General features: G+C 39.6%; 2 protein-coding genes across 2 annotated transcripts; one reads left to right on the forward strand and one right to left on the reverse strand.

The window, feature by feature from the left end:
• The first annotated feature begins 1,144 nt into the window (after nt 1-1,144).
• Nucleotides 1,145-4,549, forward strand: LOC125561252. The gene is made up of 3 exons (XM_048725154.1): nt 1,145-1,753; nt 2,382-2,696; nt 3,234-4,549. The coding sequence occupies exons 1-3, from the start codon at nt 1,684-1,686 to the stop codon at nt 4,274-4,276; spliced, it is 1,428 nt and encodes a 475-aa protein (XP_048581111.1). The 5' UTR covers nt 1,145-1,683; the 3' UTR covers nt 4,277-4,549.
• Nucleotides 4,550-4,925: 376 nt separating this feature from the next.
• On the reverse strand, nt 4,926-8,299 carry LOC125561142. Its single transcript, XM_048724491.1, has 2 exons — nt 7,283-8,299; nt 4,926-7,251 (listed from the first exon to the last, which is right to left on the reverse strand). The coding sequence occupies exons 1-2, from the start codon at nt 7,927-7,929 to the stop codon at nt 6,759-6,761; spliced, it is 1,140 nt and encodes a 379-aa protein (XP_048580448.1). The 5' UTR covers nt 7,930-8,299; the 3' UTR covers nt 4,926-6,758.
• Nucleotides 8,300-24,176: the final 15,877 nt, after the last annotated feature.

Genomic DNA, 24,176 nt, shown 5'->3' on the forward strand with positions numbered 1-24,176 from the left:
ATGTAGAAAATATAAAAAGACTAATTTCTTAATTTTCAAACTAAATGGTATCAAATTAAAGAAACTTTGGAAATAAAAATAAATAAACCTGGAGAGACTACCACGATACACTGGAACACGGAGTCTAGACATTGGACAAGTGAGCACTATTTGTCGGAGTTGTGAAACAAGGACAAGTTATGAAATCGTGAAGAAATCTGGCTTTCTCCCTGTTTCTGATCGTTTTTTACAGGTAAGCAATGAATATTGTGTAATCTAGTAAGATAATAATCTATTTGAAAAGCCACACTGTACGTTAATATTTCTTACGAATTCCGTGTTACAATTTTCGTATTTACACCTAGCGAAAAAAGATAGGTAAATATTGGTATCACAACTCAGCGACCTAACTGGTCAAAGGCAACGAGGTATGAGATTCCAACTACCGCGTAGTTCGTACCATTCGCCATCTCGTGCTTTTGTGAGTCGTTTATTGAGATCTTCTTCCATCTCTCTCTTTTGTTCCTGTTCAGTTTTGTAGGTGAGCAGCCATTCTGGATCGGCTAATGGCTCACCAGCGTATCCGTTCTCTTCCGATTCCGAGTCACTTTCTATCTGATTCCAAGGTCCAGCGCCCGGCTCAAACTCATGCGTATCTGATTGGGAACTCGGTTTATAAGCAGATGATGATGCAGTGGACGAATCATCATCATCAGTTGACATCGTTTGCGATAAAAATAGCACGTTTTTAAGGAGATCGTATCTTATTTTTCTCTAGCTCAAAGCTATCCGTACTGCTAGTAACTAAGAACTGCTTGGAAGTGTGAGATTTTGGGTTCCTGTTTTGACGTCACAACCGAAAGTGGATGGAAAGCCTATTGTTTTTACCTCGCTATGATTGGCTAATTGTATTGAGCCGATTTACATGCTGTCGGATAGCGGATAGGGTGTAGCAAAAAAGTGTAAAGAAGCGGGAATTTTGAAAAATCACCAAAAAAAGATATTTTGATGGATTTCAGTAATTTTTTCGATGGATATGAGATCAATAATTATATTTTAAGGCTATTCAGGTGTCTATAGAAGTGAAAGAGCCACTTTAAGCTAGTGCTGGAAATAGATTTTTAGAAAATTTCGCCATCACCTCAAAAAATCTGTTTCTTACGGTGGCCCACTAGGGTCACGGCAAATTAAAAAAAGCCACGGCAGAACAAAGCAAACGCACGGCAAAAGAAAGCGATCTCACGGCAAAATAAATCAAACTCGCGGCAGAACAAAGCATCTCACGGCAAAGAAAGCAATCCCACGGCAGAATACAACGAACTCACGGCAGAACACAACGAACACGGCAGAACACAACTACGACCTGGCCCACAAGGGTCACGGCAAATTAAAAAAAGCCACGGCATAAAACAAAAAATTACGGCAGAACAAAGCAGACTCACGGCAAAAGAAAGCAACTCCACGGCAGAATACAACGAACTCACGGCAGAACACAACGACAGAATCCAAGCCACGGCGGAAGTGAGCTTTCATTTTAAACACAGGAAGACCAAGCTGTTTTAATTCTGATCTCGAGCCCGCGATTTTTTTGGACAGTTACCAATGTACGGACCACGTGCATTCGTTCGTTCTCGCTCGAATCGCTTGCTTCGTGTGCAAATTTAGTTGCTTTTACAATCCTTGTCGCAGAATACCTCTAGAAGTATGTTTTGCTCTCATTGTGGTCGCAAGCTAGGCGATGATGGATCTACGTTTTGTGTTTTCTGCGGAAAAGGTAAGAGCAGTGTGTGTAAGTGTGGAATTTCTTGCACAGCCGTCAGGTCACTTTGGACAGAGTTAAGCTCTGCTTTGGACCAATAATTCTAAGAGCTCGCTTTAAAAAGGATCGTTAAAGAGAATTAAAACTAATTGGAAAAGTCTGACTCATTTAAGTTAGAACAAATGATGATATAAGCTTAAAGCAAAACCTTAAAGTTCACTTAGGGATCGACCATTGGAAAAGTGGTCGGGGGGGGGGGGGGAGGGGAGGGGCATGAAGATTTTGTTTAATGGACATAGACACTGTATTTGCACTATTTTGTGACTGAGTGTATAGTAAATAGTTGTAAATAGCTTATAAGCTTAATTCATAATTTATAAGCTTAATTCAGTCCAACTCAAGCAAGCTATCTTCCATATTATTCCAAAACAAACTGCATATTGTCTATTTCTTTTATTTCCACAAGAAGTTAAGTAACTACATGTAAAACATTTTAAATTATACTGTTCATGATCATTTTTTTTAATAATTTTCAAATAATAATTATTATTATGAGATATTTTAGATAATTTTTTGAAAAGGCAAAGATCATTTAGTTTCATTTTAATCATAAGATTTCTTTTGTTTTTATTGATTTCTCTAGAACTCTCCAAAGCAGTTGAAAACAAACCATTTGGTAGACCTGCTTCACATGTATCTACAATAAAATCATTCGTTGGTTTTAAGAAGGGAAAAGATGGCAAGCCGACAAAGAAACAGTTAAAAGACAAGAATAAACCTGAGGAGGCTAATGATGTAATCATTAACATTGGGTTGAAAGTATTTAGTGAGGAAGAGCTCAAGGATAAAAGAGGAAAGAAGTTGGCAATAAAAGTGAACAAGCATGCATCCTATAAGGAATTGCTCGAACAAGCGAAATCGAAATGGGCCGACTTTCAGAGAAACCTGTATTCCGAAGGTAATAATAAATAATAATAATAATGTTTTTGGAGCATTGCACGATGTCTCAATGCTCTTACATTTAAGAAAAACTAACTCGACTATTAATATTACACTAAAATATACAGAAAAAAGTTTAAATAATGTATATACAGCAATATGCAGAAATTCTGATCTAGCAAAGTATATAACTCACAGGACATGCTCATACATGACAACACACGGCCCATTTGATTATATTCTCATGTGAATTTGTGACATGTAAGTAATAAATTATTATTATTATTATTATTATTATTATTATTATTATTATTATTATTATTATTATTATTATTATTATTATTATTATTATTATTATTATTATTATTATTATTATTATTATTACTTTTGGTCAATTTGCTCAAACTGCACGTCCATTTCCCATGATGCACCCCACATACAGTTGTATAGTTACATACTTTGATAGTCAAGATCAGAATTTCTGCATATTGCTGTATATGAAATTACTAAAATATAAACAATAATACTAAAATATATGAAATTAATTAATTTCAAGGAACTGAATATGTCCTACTTTACGAAGACGGCCAAGAGGCTTTGTTCCTTCCTGGAACGTCCAAAGAGTTTTTCACCTTGGAAAAGTATGAGCAAGCAGCATTAAAGGACTACAAGCGCATAACGTTATATCTATGTACGGTCAATGACATAGAAGAATTTAGGAAAGAGGAAAGGGATAGTGACAGTTCTGAACCTGAAGCTTCTTGTCCAGTAAAGAGGAGCAACGAAAGTGATGCCTGCATAGCAACAGAGCCACCAGCCAAGAAACTAACAACAAATCATCCAACCAACAATCATCCAGGACCTTCAGGCATAAGTATTAACAGTGGTTCTGACTGGTTTTACTATGATGAAATTGAACGTCTTTATGGCAATGATGACAGCCCTCCACCAAGCAACAACAAAACAAAATCGCCTATCCCAGAAAGCGAAGCTGGTGTTATTGAACTATTGCAAGAAAAGGTCATCTCTGATGGGAAAATATCCATGTTCATGATCATTAGAAGGGGTACACCAGTAACCAGGGCTATCACATTGTGGCAAAGAGCAGCTAAGAAAGTTAATCCTGTTCATGTGTGTCGTGTGAAGTTTGTAGGAGAAGACGGAATCGATGATGGTGCTTTGGCACGTGAGTTTTTTTCATGTATCATTCCCGATATAGCGAAAAAATTCTTCCCAGATGGAAGTCCTGCTTATTCTACCAATGACATTGCCACTTATAGAACAATTGGGGAAATTGTTGCAGCTAGCTTGGGCCAGGGAGGCCCAGCCCCAAACTTTCTGGCCCCCTGTGTGTTTGACACGCTGGTGTCACTTGGAGATCTTGACTACTCCAACAGCAAAGATCTTCAAAAACATTTGACTGAAACAGAATGTAAGCTGTTGAAAAATATCAGGCAGGATATTGCCAGTAGCACTGATATTATAATTGACCATGGCTACACAGGGCCCATAACCGATGCATGTGCTGACTCTATTCTTGCTGCTGTTACTGTCAGTATGCTCAGCAGACGGGAGTTGATGTTAAAAGAACTAAAGTAGGGAATGGAGCTGTATGGATTGGCTGACATAGTCACCAAGCACCCAAAGAAATGCAAAGGTCTGTTTGTTATGGGCCACCAAGAGGAAGTCGACGGGAATTACTTATTTTCTCTCATGAAACCGCAGTATTCAGCTGTGGGAAGCTCTCGTCGGACCGTAGAAGAGTCAGTAATGGACAACTTCCAAGACTTCATATTCAGCCTTGAGGATAAATCACAAGTCTGTAGCTACCAAGAGGCGATGGCATGGAAAGCCTATGGTGCTGATAGAAAAGATATCGATGATGATGAAAATGAAGACCACAATACTGATGATGGTGAACGGTTCAATGTAGTTGATCTGAGCCCAAGTGCAGTTATGGGCTGGTTAACTGGCCAAAAGCACCGAAATCTCAGCAAGGAAATCTCTCCAATTCATGTAAGGTTTGACCATGATTGCCTTAAGAGGAACCCAAAGCACACAGTTTGCTTTCCCCTTGTTGGGGCATGTGGGAGGGAGATAACCCTTCCAGTTGCCCACATGGCATCGTTAGATACTTTTAAGCAAAACTTTTTATTAGCTTTTTGTAAGGGCCAGGCATTTTCAAAATCTTAAAACATATTTTTTCAAAATGGACACTGGTACTCTCATTCTCATTTCTAGTTTTCAGTTTAATGTTCATGGCTTTTATTTCCATTAGTTTTGACTAGTAAGACATAATTACAATGTCATTTTATGGTTGTGTTCTCACCAGCCAAATTATTATGCTCAAGTTATTGGTAGATGGTATTGTTTAGAGTGAATGCATTGAACCTGTGAAGTAAAAGTTAATACTGTAATAGTCAAATAGACACAAAAGAAAAGTAATAAATAGTCAAATATGTATTTCACGGGTTCATTGCGTTCACTCTATCGAAGTTGAATTTGGTTCAAGTATATCAGTGCTCACTCAAGCAGAAAGGTCGAAAATGCGAGGAGGTAAGGGGGACCTGGTTCAAAACCTCATTTGTTTAGCGGTGAAACACCAGCTGAAACATAATGTAAAAATTGGTCCTGGCCATATTGAAATTTGGGTAGTTACACTGAACAGATTTACTGAACAAATTGATTTTGTGATTTCATAATGCTTCAATATGAAAGTTAACAGCTAAGTACTGTCTTGCGACACTGCCTAATCAGTATTTCCTTTATAATTATCTTTAATAAACAAGTGCATATACAGGACACTTAGGCTATTTCAGGGATGCCGGAGCATTTTTTTGATTGGGGGCGAGGGTGTGGGCTAAGCTATGCATTTGTAGTTTTTCTATATATGTTTAGCTATATTTTGCTTTTTATCTGTATTTTTCTTTTTAAATCTTAAAGTAATTCAGAAGAAATCAAAACTTATTGAGGCAGCTCTAGCACCCCCAACCCCGGTTCCGGCACCCCTGTATTTGGCCTTGTTTATATAGATTGTGCACAGAAAGATATATGAGCTAATTTGATGAGCCTTGATGAATGCTTTATCTGTTATTGTTGTTTGTTCCTGTTCTTAATTTAGAAGTTGCAAATTATGATTTAGTTGTAATGATATTTGATTAGAGTGGGCATACTCCATCCATGAAACACATAGTACTGATTACAGCTAAAATAGTGCTGATTAGATTTTTAAGAATAAAAGAATATTGTTTTTAGTAATACTTGTCTATTTCATTATCCATTATCTGTAATTCATGAAGTATTATAAGAAATCATAACCTTTTTGACACATGCACAATAATAGTGTTGAGGCTGGTGCCATTCTGATTAAGGCATTAACTTATAAACAGATTTTTAAATCATGGGAATTATTCAGTGTTGCAAGGCCTTGATGTCACATTTGTGAACAGTAACCTTTAAATTGTAAATCATGTGACAGTATATACCTATTTTCAAAAAAGCTGCAAGATAAAATGGCAATTGTCACATGGTGATTGCATGGTTAAAAGCAGTCATTTCTATGAAATAATGACAAGATAGTATGTGGTTAACCTTAACCTCTTTTTAGTGTTCATTTTCGTGCAATTTCAAGAAGCTCAAATTTGTGTGTCGAACAGCTTTTAAGTGGTTGTAACCTTTTGGTTATGCAATCTCCTCTGACAACCATTTTTGAAATAGGCATGTTTTCCTTTTGCTAACATAACCTAATGTTTCATTTACAGTCAACTTGATCTTGACACCCTTTATATGAGAACCTCAGTGACTTATAATTCTTTTTCTGGCCTAGTGCTTTTTAATCAACTGGTTGAATCTTGCAAGTGGGTTTTTACTGAATTGTTTCCTTTATGGAGGGGACTGGGAAGGAGGGGTTCGACCTTGTTTTACGTAATGTTTAAAGGCCGACAATGGTACGAGTACTACCTCTGGTTTCAAGTTACTTCACGTGGTACAAATTACAAACAGGGATTGGTTGAATACCTCATGAATAATTAATGAGTTTTTGAAAGTTGTTTCTCAATCGTTCCTTATAAAATAATGTAACTTAACAACCATTAACTGCAATGTGCAACAACTCTTCATACATCTGTAATGCTTCTCTCCAGTGTTCAGGTTTCTTCTTATTGAGACTGTGAAGAACATAACGAAAATATTCTTGGTATTCATCATCTTCGTCCTGTTGTACAAGATGAGTGTAAGCATAACTCATATCATGTTGTGAAACTGGTACAAGTAAATTATCAATACCCCCGTAACTTTCAGGAAGGTGGAAAATTGCATCAGGTCTTCCTGCTACAGTATCATGGCGGGATTTCCTTATATAGTGAGTATTCCATGAATCACCCACTCTTTTCAGATCGTTTTGAAGTAGTTCAGCAAAACAAAACCAAAGACACTCTAAATGAAGCTTGTCTGCTGTGTTGAGTACTGCTTTCTCTATCATGTCTTTGAAAAGATTCATCCACCATGTTGACCAATTTTTTCTAAGAAAGCTCCACCAGCATTCAATTCTTTGATTTCGTGGAGATGCAACATATCTATGAGAGTTGGGATCATCCAAAAAAAAAGAATGTATACCGGCCATAGTACCATTCTCTGGGACAGCCACCAAGTTGTTTGACGGCGTCCAGATAATAGGAAGCAATGTTGTCAGGATAATTATTAGATCGAGTTACATACAACCAAATGACTTTGCGACTGAAACCATCGATACACGCATGCATAGGAAAGCCGTATGGCTTAAGTTTATCGTAGCCATCAGCATGCCAAGTACTATTTGGCCCTAAGCTACGATAAACTCTTCTTTTCAGCTTATGGGCCTTTCTCAATTCAACTCCATTTGGGTCGATTTCTTTCAGCATTTCTTGAACAACTACACGTGGTACCAGTATACCCTTCATTCGAAGATTATGCCAAACTGACCGATATCCAACAATCGAATTTGGTCCATCCAAAAGTTCTGTAATAGCAGATCTAACGGTATTTGGATCATACTCAAGATATCTTCTTGACATCCCCCAATCTTTAAGACGTCTTTTCAGCGTTCTGACGCTGATATTTATCCCATGACACTTCGACAGTAGTCCAACAATGTCATCATAACTATGCCCAAGGTGAAATAATTGTGTTATGATGGTTCTTTCCTGATCTTCGCTTTCGCTGTCCGCCATTTTGAATTTGCAAATGGAGGAAGACTGGGACTTTAGCGCAACCATGAGCCCAGAATCTTTTGTCAGCGGTCTACTGTGTATTTCACTTCCGCCGTGTAATTCACTTCCGCCGTGGCAATTTACTTTTGTTTGTTCTGCCGTGAGTTCTGCCGTGGAGTTGCTTTCTTTTGCCGTGAGTCTGCTTTGTTCTGCCGTAATTTTTTGTTTTATGCCGTGGCTTTTTTTAATTTGCCGTGACCCTTGTGGGCCAGGTCGTAGTTGTGTTCTGCCGTGTTCGTTGTGTTCTGCCGTGAGTTCGTTGTATTCTGCCGTGGGATTGCTTTCTTTGCCGTGAGATGCTTTGTTCTGCCGCGAGTTTGATTTATTTTGCCGTGAGATCGCTTTCTTTTGCCGTGGTTTGCTTTGTTCTGCCGTGGCTTTTTTTAATTTGCCGTGGCTTTTTTTAATTTGCCGTGACCCTAGTGGGCCACCGTAGTTTCTAGCACTGGCTGGCAAAAAGCAATCGACAGCTGAGGATTGACACTTGTTAGGTTTCCAGTGGGACTTCTGTCGACTGTCATTTCAAAGTCATATTTATCGGCAAATTCATGTGACAGAAAGCTTCAAGCTTAACTCGTCAGTGGAAAGAACCAGTGTCATTTTTAGCAGTTTAAACTCATCACTTTTCTTGGGAAACCGGAAAAACTTGAGCTCTTGACTGACAATGGACTATTCAGACTCAACGCGAGGTAAGTCCTCGGGAATAATGACAACAGTGTGTCATGAACTAGGGAGGTGAAAAAGTAGAAACTGTAGGACCAGGAAGCTGGATAAATGACCATGTCGTGCAGTAAGTGAAGTATTTGTAAAGCCTGTCCTTAAGCTCAGATATCTTAAGACATATAGAATAAACAAGAATGGTAGGACGGACACAGGCAAGCCGAGAGCGTCAAGAGGCGTTTGGGTTCTGGACGCTTGGTATGCACAATGGAGCGCAAAAGGATGATGCAGGCTCATGCTTTGTTGTGTAATTATTTAACAGAGTCACCGTGGATGTGAAAGTAAAATTGATAACAATAATACGAAAATACTTAGTGAACACCTTATCATTGAGACAATGACTTACAAAATTAATAACAATAGAAAACCTAGTCTTGGAGAATACGAAGGAAGCTAAGCCTAACACTATTATCTTAATGTGCTATGGTGGAAAGTTAAAAAAAAACGATTTCATGGTGAAAATTATTGAAGAATGTCTTGACTCTCGGCATCTTATTCTGGTGGTGTCAGTGTTCTGGTTAACTGGTATCATTAGAAAAAAAATATATAGACAAGCTGTAGAATTACTAGATTGTGTCCGTGATAGGCGTGGTGGCATCAGGGAAATAAATCAACGTAACGTTGAAATAATAAAGTTATGAATAAAGAATAATAAGTTAAGAATATATATAGAATAACGTTATGTTTTACGCCTCTGTGAAAAGAGAGTAGTTTGGCTGACATTCTAAGTATTTAGACGAGCAAAAGGGACTAAGGCCGGATGGGGGTTTGTACTTGTAATGTTGAATGCAAGCAATAGGCAGTCGGCGGATCCTGCTAGTGCGAGCCAACAACGAGTTGAAAGGGATCAATAGCCAATTAGAGCTGGGCATGTTTTAGGGAATCTTAATAATCTCAGCAAAGGACAGTTATTCTCTTTCTGTAACCACGAGAAATTAGAGCCATTGTGTAAACAAAAATCACTGTAAATAGATGAGTGGTCTACAGAATGGCCAGGGAGGTTGATTACATCGTTGCGGTGTTCACCAAAACCTGTGCGGGGCATGGGACCAGTTTGTACAATGTCAATCATACCGCTATGCTTACATGAAATACAATAAATAAGATTGCTAAATGAGCAAGTAATCAAGTCTATACAGGTTCCACTCTCCATTAGATCTGGTTATGCATGTGGTAGGAGTAATGTTTTAACAAATGATACATTTCTTCCTAGTGCACTTGAAGGTGCCAGACCCTAAACCTGGTAGGACTCAAAGTGTTGCTGACAAGGAAGGTACATAAATTCTTGTCACATTGGAAAGAGAAAGGTTGTTGTTCAGGTATAATAGCTGCAGTTTCAGGGCCCTCCTGTAAATTCTTAAAGTTTTAAGAGACCAGATGTTTGATGGCTAAATCGGTAGGATGAGATGTGAGAGGAAAGGGAATTCCATCCTCCTGTTTGGGTTAGGAGGAATGTAACGCAACCAAACGATCAATGGACATGGCTCTCTCAAGATCATCAGTGACCACATTTGCGGGATATGCGCGAACAATGTAGAACTGACACATTTTCTCGGATTGAGAATGACAGTCAGAGTCATCGGTGCAAAGTCCATGAAGTCAAAGAAATTGGAGTAATGGATAGAAGTTTTGACATGCTGTAGGTGAGAGGACGAGTACAGTAAATAGCTGTGTAAATCGGTGGGTTTGTGGTACACTGAAGTAACTAGACGGTCGCCTTGGTTGGACAGTGAGATGCCAAGAAATGCGACTGAGGTTTCAGAAATCTTTCCATGTGAAATCTAGTGCAGGATGGAAGATGCTAACAAAACCAAAACAGGGGCAGAGATCCCGTTGGAACAAGATGTTGCACAAATGCAATCACCGACATAAGAGCCGTAGAAGAGTGGGATGGGGTCTTCATCTTTCTCAATCATCTCTTCCTCAACGTATCCAACACCAGGTTGGCGTAGCTGGATCCCATTTTAGCCACAAAGGCAACACCAGTGTCTTCATTGTAGAAGCCCCCTGGAAAAGAGAAACAGTTGAGCGTTACCACCAGCTCAGTTAACCTCAAAGAATAGCAGTGCTGGGCTGTTGTAGACTACTGCGATCAAAACAGTGTCTAAGAGCTTTGAGGGCCTCGACATTAGAAATAACAATTAACAGAGATTTGACGTCCATGGGAAAAAAAACTTATACATACTGCCAGATAAGAAAAGTTGATGAGAATGTTAAGAGCATGGTTGGTGTCCTTGATATAGGAAGGTAGAGACTGAACAAGGCGCCTTTTGTCCAGTCTTTACATTCCTATATCAAGGACACCAACCATGCTCTTAACATTTTCAGCATCTTCGCTTTCTTTCCTGGCAGCACCCATAAGATTTATTTACCATGAATGTAAAATCTCTGCAAACCATTATTCCTAATGGCTAGGCCCTCAAAGCCCTCAAACATTGCTTTTATCGCAGGAGTGTGAAACAGCCCAGCACTGCTATTCTTTAAGGTTAGCTGAGCTGGTGGTAACGCTCAACTGTTTCTCTTTTCCAGGGGGCTTTACAAGGAAGACACTGGTGTTGCCTTGGTGGCTAAAATGGGATCATGGTACGCCAACCTGTTTGTTGGATACGTTGAGGAAGAGAGTTTTGAGAAATATGAAGACCCCATCTCGCTCTTCTACGGCTCTTATATCGGTGATTTCATTTGTGCAACATCTTGTTCCAATCTGGATCTCTGCAACTTAGCAACTTCCATCCTGCACTAGATTTCACATGAGAAGATTTCTGAAACCTCAGTCGCATTTCTTGGCATCTCACTGTCCAACCAAGACGACCGTCTATTCACTTCAGTGTACCACAAACCCACCGATTTACACAGCTATTTACTGTACTCATCCACTCACCTTCAGCATGTCAAAATTTCTATCCATTACTCCAATTTCTTTGACTTAATGAACTTCGCAGCGACGATTCTGACTTTCATTTTCAATCCGAGAAAATGTGTCAGTTCTTCAGTGTCAGCGCATATCCCGCACATGGGGTCACTGATGATCTTGAGAGAACCATGTCCATTGACCGTTCTGTTGCGTTACATTCCTCCTAACCCAAACAGGAGGATGGAATTCCCTTTCCTCTCACATCTCATCCTACCGATTTAGCCATCAAACATCTGGTCTCTTAAAACTTTAAGAATTTACAGGAGGGCCCTGAAACTGCAGCTATTATACCTGAACAACAACCTTTCTCTTTCCAATGTGACAAGAATTTATGTACCTTCCTTGTCAGCAACACTTTGAGTCCTACCAGGTTTAGGGTCTGGCACCTTCAAGTGCACTAGGAAGAAATGTATCATTTGTTAAAACATTACTCCTACCACATGCATAACCAGATCTAATGGAGAGTGGAACCTGTATAGACTTGATTCCTTGCTCATTTAGCAATCTTATTTATTGTATTTCATGTAAGCATAGCGGTATGATTGACATTGTACAAACTGGTCCCATGCCCCGCACAGGTTTTGGTGAACACCGCAACGATGTAATCAACCTCCCTGGCCATTCTGTAGACCACTCATCTATTAACAGTGGATTTTTTTACACAATGGCTCTAATTTCTCGTGCTTACAGAAAGAGAATAACTCCATTTGGGTCGATTTCTTTCAGCATTTCTTGAACAACTACACGTGGTACCAGTATACCCTTCATTCGAAGATTATGCCAAACTGACCGATATCCAACAATCGAATTTGGTCCATCCAAAAGTTTTGTAATAGCAGATCTAACGGTATTTGGATCATACTCAAGATATCTTCTTGACATCCCCCAATCTTTAAGACGTCTTTTCAGCGTTCTGACGCTGATATTTATCCCATGACACTTCGACAGTAGTCCAACAATGTCATCATAACTATGCCCAAGGTGAAATAATTGTGTTATGATGGTTCTTTCCTGATCTTCGCTTTCGCTGTCCGCCATTTTGAATTTGCAAATGGAGGAAGACTGGGACTTTAGCGCAACCATGAGCCCAGAATCTTTTGTCAGCGGTCTACTGTGTATTTCACTTCCGCCGTGTAATTCACTTCCGCCGTGGCAATTTACTTTTGTTTGTTCTGCCGTGAGTTCTGCCGTGGAGTTGCTCTCTATTGCCGTGAGTCTGCTTTGTTCTGCCGTAAATTTTTGTTTTATGCCGTTGCTTTTTTTAATTTGCCGTGACCCTTGTGGGCCAGGTCGTAGTTGTGTTCTGCCGTTTTCGTTGTGTTCTGCCGTGAGTTCGTTGTATTCTGCCGTGGGATTGCTTTCTTTGCCGTGAGATGCTTTGTTCTGCCGCGAGTTTGATTTATTTTGCCGTGAGATCGCTTTCTTTTGCCGTGCGTTTGCTTTGTTCTGCCGTGGCTTTTTTTAATTTGCCGTGGCTTTTTTTAATTTGCCGTGACCCTAGTGGGCCACCGTAGTTTCTAGCACTGGCTGGCAAAAAGCAATCGACAGCTGAGGATTGACACTTGTTAGGTTTCCAGTGGGACTTCTGTCGACTGTCATTTCAAAGTCATATTTATCGGCAAATTCATGTGACAGAAAGCTTCAAGCTTAACTCGTCAGTGGAAAGAACCAGTGTCATTTTTAGCAGTTTAAACTCATCACTTTTCTTGGGAAACCGGAAAAACTTGAGCTCTTGACTGACAATGGACTATTCAGACTCAATGCGAGGTAAGTCCTCGGGAATAATGACAACAGTGTGTCATGAACTAGGGAGGTGAAAAAGTAGAAACTGTAGGACCAGGAAGCTGGATAAATGACCATGTCGTGCAGTAAGTGAAGTATTTGTAAAGCCTGTCCTTAAGCTCAGATATCTTAAGACATATAGAATAAACTAGAATGGTAGGACGGACACAGGCAAGCCGAGAGCGTCAAGAGGCGTTTGGGTCCTGGACGCTTGGTATGCACAATGGAGCGCAAAAGGATGATGCAGGCTCATGCTTTGTTGTGTAATTATTTAACAGAGTCACCGTGGATGTGAAAGTAAAATTGATAACAATAATACGAAAATACTTAGTGAACACCTTATCATTGAGACAATGACTTACAAAATTAATAACAATAGAAAACCTAGTCTTGGAGAATACGAAGGAAGCTAAGCCTAACACTATTATCTTAATGTGCTATGGTGGAAAGTTAAAAAAAAAACGATTTCATGGTGAAAATTATTGAAGAATGTCTTGACTCTCGGCATCTTTTTCTGGTGGTGTCAGTGTTCTGGTTAACTGGTATCATTAGAAAAAAAATATATAGACAAGCTGTAGAATTACTAGATTGTGTCCGTGATAGGCGTGGTGGCATCAGGGAAATAAATCAACGTAACGTTGAAATAATAAAGTTATGAATAAAGAATAATAAGTTAAGAATATATATAGAATAACGTTATGTTTTACGCCTCTGTGAAAAGAGAGTAGTTTGGCTGACATTCTAAGTATTTAGACGAGCAAAAGGGACTAAGGCCGGATGGGGGTTTGTACTTGTAATGTTGAATGCAAGCAATAGGCAGTCGGCGGATCCTGCTAGTGCGAGCCAACAACGAGTTGAAAGGGATCAATAGCCAATTAGAGCTGGGCATGTTTTAGGGAATCTTAATAATCTCAGCAAAGGACAGTTATTCTCTTTCTGTAACCACGAGAAATTAGAGCCATTGTGTAAACAAAAATCACTGTAAATAGATGAGTGGTCTACAGAATGGCCAGGGAGGTTGATTACATCGTTGCGGTGTTCACCAAAACCTGTGCGGGGCATGGGACCAGTTTGTACAATGTCAATCATACCGCTATGCTTACATGAAATACAATACATAAGATTGCTAAATGAGCAAGTAATCAAGTCTATACAGGTTCCACTCTCCATTAGATCTGGTTATGCATGTGGTAGGAGTAATGTTTTAACAAATGATACATTTCTTCCTAGTGCACTTGAAGGTGCCAGACCCTAAACCTGGTAGGACTCAAAGTGTTGCTGACAAGGAAGGTACATAAATTCTTGTCACATTGGAAAGAGAAAGGTTGTTGTTCAGGTATAATAGCTGCAGTTTCAGGGCCCTCCTGTAAATTCTTAAAGTTTTAAGAGACCAGATGTTTGATGGCTAAATCGGTAGGATGAGATGTGAGAGGAAAGGGAATTCCATCCTCCTGTTTGGGTTAGGAGGAATGTAACGCAACCAAACGATCAATGGACATGGCTCTCTCAAGATCATCAGTGACCACATTTGCGGGATATGCGCGAACAATGTAGAACTGACACATTTTCTCGGATTGAGAATGACAGTCAGAGTCATCGGTGCAAAGTCCATGAAGTCAAAGAAATTGGAGTAATGGATAGAAGTTTTGACATGCTGTAGGTGAGAGGACGAGTACAGTAAATAGCTGTGTAAATCGGTGGGTTTGTGGTACACTGAAGTAACTAGACGGTCTCCTTGGTTGGACAGTGAGATGCCAAGAAATGCGACTGAGGTTTCAGAAATCTTTCCATGTGAAATCTAGTGCAGGATGGAAGATGCTAACAAAACCAAAACAGGGGCAGAGATCCCGTTGGAACAAGATGTTGCACAAATGCAATCACCGACATAAGAGCCGTAGAAGAGTGGGATGGGGTCTTCATATTTCTCAATCATCTCTTCCTCAACGTATCCAACACCAGGTTGGCGTAGCTGGATCCCATTTTAGCCACAAAGGCAACACCAGTGTCTTCATTGTAGAAGCCCCCTGGAAAAGAGAAACAGTTGAGCGTTACCACCAGCTCAGTTAACCTCAAAGAATAGCAGTGCTGGGCTGTTGTAGACTACTGCGATCAAAACAGTGTCTAAGAGCTTTGAGGGCCTCGACATTAGAAATAACAATTAACAGAGATTTGACGTCCATGGGAAAAAAAAACTTATACATACTGCCAGATAAGAAAAGTTGATGAGAATGTTAAGAGCATGGTTGGTGTCCTTGATATAGGAAGGTAGAGACTGAACAAGGCGCCTTTTGTCCAGTCTTTACATTCCTATATCAAGGACACCAACCATGCTCTTAACATTTTCAGCATCTTCGCTTTCTTTCCTGGCAGCACCCATAAGATTTATTTACCATGAATGTAAAATCTCTGCAAACCATTATTCCTAATGGCTAGGCCCTCAAAGCCCTCAAACATTGCTTTTATCGCAGGAGTGTGAAACAGCCCAGCACTGCTATTCTTTAAGGTTAGCTGAGCTGGTGGTAACGCTCAACTGTTTCTCTTTTCCAGGGGGCTTTACAAGGAAGACACTGGTGTTGCCTTGGTGGCTAAAATGGGATCATGGTACGCCAACCTGTTTGTTGGATACGTTGAGGAAGAGAGTTTTGAGAAATATGAAGACCCCATCTCGCTCTTCTACGGCTCTTATATCGGTGATTTCATTTGTGCAACATCTTGTTCCAATCTGGATCTCTGCAACTTAGCAACTTCCATCCTGAACTAGATTTCACATGAGAAGATTTCTGAAACCTCAGTCGCATTTCTTGGCATCTCACTGTCCAACCAAGACGACCGTCTATTCACTTCAGTGTACCACAAACCCACCGATTTACACAGCTATTTACTGTACTCATCCACTCACCTTCAGCATGTCAAAATTTCTATCCATTACTCCAATTTCTTTGACTTAATGAACTTCGCAGCGACGATTCTGACTTTCATTTTCAATCCGAGAAAATGTGTCAGTTCTTCAGTGTCAGCGCATATCCCGCACATGGGGTCACTGATGATCTTGAGAGAACCATGTCCATTGACCGTTCTGTTGCGTTACATGCCTCCTAACCCAAACAGGAGGATGGAATTCCCTTTCCTCTCACATCTCATCCTACCGATTTAGCCATCAAACATCTGGTCTCTTAAAACTTTAAGAATTTACAGGAGGGCCCTGAAACTGCAGCTATTATACCTGAACAACAACCTTTCTCTTTCCAATGTGACAAGAATTTATGTACCTTCCTTGTCAGCAACACTTTGAGTCCTACCAGGTTTAGGGTCTGGCACCTTCAAGTGCACTAGGAAGAAATGTATCATTTGTTAAAACATTACTCCTACCACATGCATAACCAGATCTAATGGAGAGTGGAACCTGTATAGACTTGATTCCTTGCTCATTTAGCAATCTTATTTATTGTATTTCATGTGAGCATAGCGGTATGATTGACATTGTACAAACTGGTCCCATGCCCCGCACAGGTTTTGGTGAACACCGCAACGATGTAATCAACCTCCCTGGCCATTCTGTAGACCACTCATCTATTAACAGTGGATTTTTTTACACAATGGCTCTAATTTCTCGTGCTTACAGAAAGAGAATAACTCCATTTGGGTCGATTTCTTTCAGCATTTCTTGAACAACTACACGTGGTACCAGTATACCCTTCATTCGAAGATTATGCCAAACTGACCGATATCCAACAATCGAATTTGGTCCATCCAAAAGTTCTGTAATAGCAGATCTAACGGTATTTGGATCATACTCAAGATATCTTCTTGACATCCCCCAATCTTTAAGACGTCTTTTCAGCCTCTACAAGAAAGATACACCCCATTGAGCTCTATAACATTCCCATTTTTAACTACATCTAGTACTAGTTAGGTTGTCTTAGTTATAGGCTTTTGTTACTTTAGAAAGAATACAGTACACATCCCCAGTTACTCTGATTTATACTACTTCGATTTAAGATTCTGGAGGTGTGCAATAATATTACTACACCCAGCTTAATGGTGCTATTTGTACATTGTTACTGTGTGTATTGTTTACAAACAACCATACAGGCGAGCCTTTCTTTCGCTGGAATTGATCTGAGGTCATAAACCACTTTAAGCTTCCTTGCGTTACTATTTCTTACAACCTTACCTGAAACATCCACATCAATGAAATATGCACTTAAGCTGGGAAAACGTTGTATGCTTTGCGCACACTGAAATGCTCATTGCAACAATTGTTCTTGAGTAAGCCTGCCGGGCCTGGCAATTTGAGCTACTTCAGTACCTTTCAGAAGACCTTAAAAACACTCAACGTGGATCCTTCTGACAAGTCTATCCACCCTCGAGCAGCGAAGACTAACTGAATGTAAGAAGCTATTCAAACGTTATTCTTAGAAATTTGTTGCCCGACAGGAAAGAAGGCTCACACCATCTCCGCAACCCATGCCAATACCAGACATTTAAGTGCAGGATAAAATGATTTTCCTTTTGTTATGATTACACTTTGACTTGTCATTTTTATATATTTCTCTCCCACTCTACAATCCACAATCCACAAATAGCCCAGAAGAAGATTTAGGGAGGAAATTGGTCACCGAAACACATGGTACCATTGGTAGCCATGCATGCCACCATGTTATGTATACTGTGTGTATATCTAAATGTATGTACACCTGTTAGTATAGTATACATGTATTTGTAAATGTATGTATGTATCTACGCATGTTAGTATAGTATACATGTTTTTCTGTTAGAATTTGTATATATCTGTATGTATGTACACATGTAAGTATGGTGTACTTGAATGTACATATGTGTAGCACGTGTGCACTCTACGTCACTGTTTTATTTGTCACTGTTTTTAACACCAGACATTTACAGCTTGTCCACCCAGATATAACTTCTGTACAGTTGTTTACGTTTGTTCTCCTTTAAAGTAAGCACAGTTTCATAGTATTGTAAGTAAGAAAAAAAGAGGTTGCGCCGTAGTGTATTATTCCAATGTCATCTGAAGCTACTGAGTTCATCACCCCTAGAACAGTATTCATGGTTTCACGCCATGACGCCCTTATGTTCCCAATAGGGGTTTGAAACTAGTCTGTGCCTTCATTTAGTAATGGCGTTGCTTGTCACACTAAAAATGCTACGCACATAAAGCAGATACTATTGTCAGCTTATTATTATAATTGTAAAACTCAAAGGGCAGGAAATAGATCCGAAAAAAAAGAAAAAGTAGGAGCAAGTCGGTTCAAGAGGAAATTGAAAGTTGGTTATCTAATACCACCATTTGTACTTGTCAACTAACAGAAGAGTACCATCAGTACAACAGCATATGCAAAAATGGATGGAATGCTGCAAATCATAATAATCATGTGTGAGGACTCTCTGTTAGCTAGCTTTTATAAGGAGCGACTTTGTTAAGCTCCACGTTCCATTTTTATCTTCGAACACTCCTTGTGAACATCAGTAAATATTGACAAAATCGTTCAATTAGGGTGAACCCAGTTTCGGCTAGTTTTTTTAGGAACCAGTGAAACTATCCCATAAACGAAAATCTAGCTGTTAAACTATGAACGGGTGGGATATCTTGGTTACCTGTCCCACCAACCTTTGGAGCCTTTGGCCATGCAACAAATCACTTTCACTCTACTTATTATTCAACCATGTACTTCAGTATGCTTGCTAAGGTTTCAATCTTTTCATAATATCCATCAAGTTGAGGCAGTTTAAAAAGAAAGAGTCCACAAAAGAACTGGCACTAATAGCATCAGTATATCTTTTGGAGAAACCTTCAACAGTTGACATGAAAAAGCCTGAGCAAGAGAGGATGTTGTTTTGCCTTTCTTTAATGCAAAAACAAAAAACATTCAAGTCATAGTTTCCCCTACTTTTTTGTTTTGTTTCTGTAACGTTTGTAACACAACGCTGTCACGCCATGGCACGTGAGTGAGAGCACGCTCACGAGGTTCAGAATACAAAGTGATTCAGTTGTTTGTTTACGCGTCTTGTATTTATAAGGTTCCATACGTAAATACAAAGTCCCTTTACTCAGAGAACGATACAGTTTCGTTAAAGAGTTAAAGAAAAGCACGCATACATGACGACATACATGGTTTGACAACAAGACTTACGATTTACACCATACAGTATGCCTTGGTTGACATTAGATTGCTTCCACGAGTTTTTTCGCCCATATGGAGATCAATTTGTTGCTCACAAACACAGGCGATTATTTGATTGTGAAATTATTTACATCATTGCTTAATATCATTCACTTTTCTTAATTGGGTATTTCAAAGTTCATTGTTATGCTTGTATTATTCATTTTTTTACAGTATATTACTAACCCCAATCAGAGACAGGGAGACAATGTGGGGAAGAGGAAAAAGAATAGAAGACCAGAGTGTCACAGCATCCAGCGAAAGGCACAGACACCTCAGAACACCCGGGAGAAAAGGTGATGGGGGATGCCAAGATCAAGGAGCTACATCCCGGCAGCAACATCAGCTGATCCCGGCTCTCTTTCAAGAATTTGCAAAAAGGACTGCACCAACCATTCTTATTTTAGATGTTTGCCTTTTTTATGAGATTCTCTTAAATAGCACCTTACTTAATACTTGTGGTATTCTACTAATAGAAAAAACAAAAACTAATTTCATGGTAATATTATTAATACATATATCTACAGTAGGCACTGCTTAAAGCTGGAGCCAGCATAATTGCATTTCAAATATTTATCATAGAATGCAGTTTATAATAATAAATATTATAAGAATAACAAAAATAATAAAATAAAATAAAATTGCTACGTACAACAGAGAATATGAAGTACCACTCAAAAAGGATCCTAATTCTGCTTGTAGAACAAATAAAACCTTGTTTTGCGAATAACCAAATTAAAATCATTTTTTATGTGTAACTACAGTGTTGGAAACATGATAACTAATGCTGATGTCATAATATGCAAATCAGAGAAAAGACTCTGCATCATGATTGGATAATTAAGTGCTATGCATATCATGTGATTTTTAGATAGAAGCTCCTCGTGGGCTTATGTAAATACTCTTCTTGATTGTAGCCTTTGAGCGAGTTAGTAAAGTAATAGTTATCGGTGAAACTACAAGGTTTCTGTATATCCAGAATATTTTAACAGGTTATGGGCCCAGGACGTTGGTGAATAGTAATTGCTGAAGTTGTTTACAAATAATCTGTCATTATGGCTGAAATAACCAAGATCGAGAAGCTCAACGGGAAGAACTATCAGTCATGGAAATACAACGTGAAGTTGTTGTTGATGGAACGCGGTCTGTGGGGATTCACGCAGCCAGACCAGGAGATAGCGCCGGCTGACGATGCCGCTGCAGCCGCTAGGAATGCCTTTCGATTGAGATTGGATAAGGCGTACTCTTTGATCGCTTTAAACGTGGAAAAGGACATCCAGATCCATATCTCGTCGATTACCGACCCACTAGTTGCGTGGCAAAGACTTCAGTGCCAGTTCGAATTTGTCTCAGTCACTCAAATCGTCAGACTTTCACAAAAATTTTACGCCGCAACAATGGAGGAAAACGATGATCTAATGAAGCATCTCACGGCTATGACATCGCTAGCGGAGCAGCTTCGAGAGTTAGAGGAGCAGATTTCATCGAGGAAATTCGCGACTGTTGTTTTAGGATCATTGCCCGAGTCGTACGACAATTTTCTAACAAGTCTTAATGCGAGGAATGCTGGAGAATTAGACTGGGAGATGGTCAAAGGTCTGCTGATCGAGGAGTACATGAAGCACAAGGAAAAAATGGAAAAACAACAGGAGTTAGATAACGCTTTGCTGGCGCGAAGTAGACAAAATGGCGGCGCGGGACGTGGTTTCAACAGGACACGTGGCAGAGGAGCAAATCACTTCAACCGGGGCAATCGTTCATCTGGCTCGAACCCGGATGCAAGATTTCGAGAATTTAACTGCTGGAATTGTGACAAACCAGGTCATTTAATGAGGGATTGTCCGAACAACAAGAGCAGTCGGAGATACAATGACCGAGTTCATGTAGCGGACGAGAATACCGAAAGCGATGACGATCGTGAAGCCGTGGCGTTAATTTCCAGCACGACAAATCAAGGAGTATGGTTTATCGATTCCGGAGCTACTAAACACATGACAAGTAATTTAAACGTTCTGGAACATTACACTGAGTACAAGGAGCCAAAGAAGATTTATTTAGGAGATAATACAGTCATTTTCGAGTTGGACGAAGGCAATGCGCATCTCACCACGTGCGATAGAAGTTGTGTTAGAGCTACACAAAGTGTTATACGTGCCCAAGTTAACAAAGAATTTACTCTCGGTGCCTGCAAATGACCATGATGGGAGCAGAGGTAAGATTTGACAGTGGAAAGTTTGTGGTGGTGAAGAATGGAAGGGAGTTTTTATTTGGAACTTTGTTCGATAACAAACTATACAAGGCTAATGTAGAGCACGCCAATGTGGCGCATGCGCAGGAGTCGACAACATGGCACTGTAGGTATGGACACTTAAACTACGACTATCTGAACAGATGAAAGAAAGACAAAATGGTGAATGGCATGGATTATGCCACATCTTCGCATACAAAGGAATGTGAGGCATGCATTCTGGGAAAGATGCAAAAGAAACGTTTTCCAACAAACAGCGAAGAAGAGAAGAGGAGAGCTACAAGGCCGTTTCAAGTAGTGCATAGCAATGTTTGTGGTCCCATGCAAGTTGAGTCTAAAGGAGGGAGCAAGTATATGTTAATATTTACAGATGACTATTCAAGGTATGCTACAGTGTATTTCATTCGTCACAAGAGTGAAGTATTAGCCAAGTTCAAGGAATGTGTGTTATGTTGAAAAACAGTTTGGACACAAAGTCGAGATTCTTAGTTCCGAGAAACAGTTTGGATATGAAGTGCAGATTCTCTGGAACGACAATGGAGGAAAGTATACCTCATCTGAGTTTATAGCGTTTTGTAATGAAAAGGGGATCGGACGGGATTTAACCACCCCTCATTCGCCTGAGCAGAATGGAGTCGCGGAACGTTTAAACCGAACAATCATGGAATCGGCTAGATCTATGCTTCAACACTCAAATTTGTCAAAGGATTTCTGGGCAGAAGCATGCAATACTGCAGTCTACTTGCACAACCGGAGCCCGACTGCAGCATTAGACAATGGAACACCATTTGAGTGCTTATTTAAGAGAAAACCAAATGTTTCCCATTTGAAAAAGTTTGGATGTGTGAGTTATGAGTACGCCCCAAGGTGTCAGCGCAAGAAGTTGGATGCCAAAGCGCGTAAGGCAATTTTCGTTGGGTATCCTACTGGAGTGAAGGGATACAAACTATATGACATTGACAAGAAGTGCTTTGTTGTGAGCAGAAATGGTCAATTTGCTGAGGACAGATTTGATCATTTTGACAGGAAATCAGCATCAGGTGGACGATGGACAGCAGGACGATTTTGTGACAGATCTAGATGAGGCTGAGGGTGTCCCTGAGCTTCCAATACACGAGGATCTAGCAGGGGAGAATATCGAACCAGTGGGAGCAAAGACTCCAATACCAAGAACATATGAGGAAAATTTTATGGAAGGAGTCAGAAACCTAGGACCAGCCAGAAAAAGGAGAGCACCAGCTAGATTCAGAGATGAGGACTGTAATTTAACTGAATCCTTAACTTCTGAATTGGATGAACCAAAGACAGTAGGTGAAGCTTTGAACAGTGAACGGTGTGAACAATGGCAAGATGCCATGAATTCAGAGTTTTCTTCTCTCCTCGATAATGATAAATGGGAATTAGTACCACCCCCCGAAGGGAAGAACATTGTTGGATCTAAATGGGTGTTTAAAGTTAAGCGTGATGAGAATGGCTGTGTTGACCGTTACAAAGCAAGGCTTGTTGCGCAAGGATATTCACAATTGAAGGGTGTGGACTATGACGAAGTGTTCTCACCAGTTACCCGCAGTGCTTCGCTAAGATCATTGCTCGCTCTGGCAAATGTGCATGACCTTGAAGTTCACCAAATGGATGTGAAGACTGCTTTTCTGAACGGAAATTTAGACTGCGATATTTATATGGCTCAGCCTGAAGGGTTTGTAGATCCAAAGAGACCTGACTATGTATGTAAATTAAAGAAGAGCCTATACGGCCGCAAACAGTCAGCACGCTACTGAAATGCTACTCTGGATGAGTATTTTATATAAAAAAATATTTAAAATGAGGCAGATGGATGCATTTATGTGAAGACATTATGACTAAAGGACTAGCAAACCAACTTTTCAGAGATTGAGAGACATGCTAGGTATTAAGAAGATTGTTTGATTATTGGAACTCTCATCTGTACATGTTTCTATAATTTTTACATTGTTTCTGTTTACATTATAATCTTTTGATTGAACCATCAGCATGACTATCAAGTGGGAGTGTTGGAAACATGATAGCTAATGCTGATGTCATAATATGCAAATCAGAGAAAAGACTCTGCATCATGATTGGATAATTAAGTGCTATGCATATCATGTGATTTTTAGATAGAAGCTCCTCGTGGGCTTATGTAAATACTTTTCTTGATTGTAGCCTTTGAGCGAGTTAGTAAAGTAATAGTTATCAGTGAAACTACAAGGTTTCTGTCTTTATATCCAGAATATTTTAACATACAGTACTTTCTTGTTATGCTTTTTAAAGAGTTACATGTATGGATGTAAATCATCAAAAGATTCATGCTTTATGATTGTAATGTTGAGTGTTATAGAAAGAATTCCACATGGTGGTTGTGAGGCCTTGTTCCCAAGTAAGTAAA

Source organism: Nematostella vectensis, chromosome 3 (assembly GCF_932526225.1).
Source record: "Nematostella vectensis chromosome 3, jaNemVect1.1, whole genome shotgun sequence".
Classification (NCBI taxonomy): Eukaryota; Metazoa; Cnidaria; class Anthozoa; order Actiniaria; family Edwardsiidae; genus Nematostella; species Nematostella vectensis.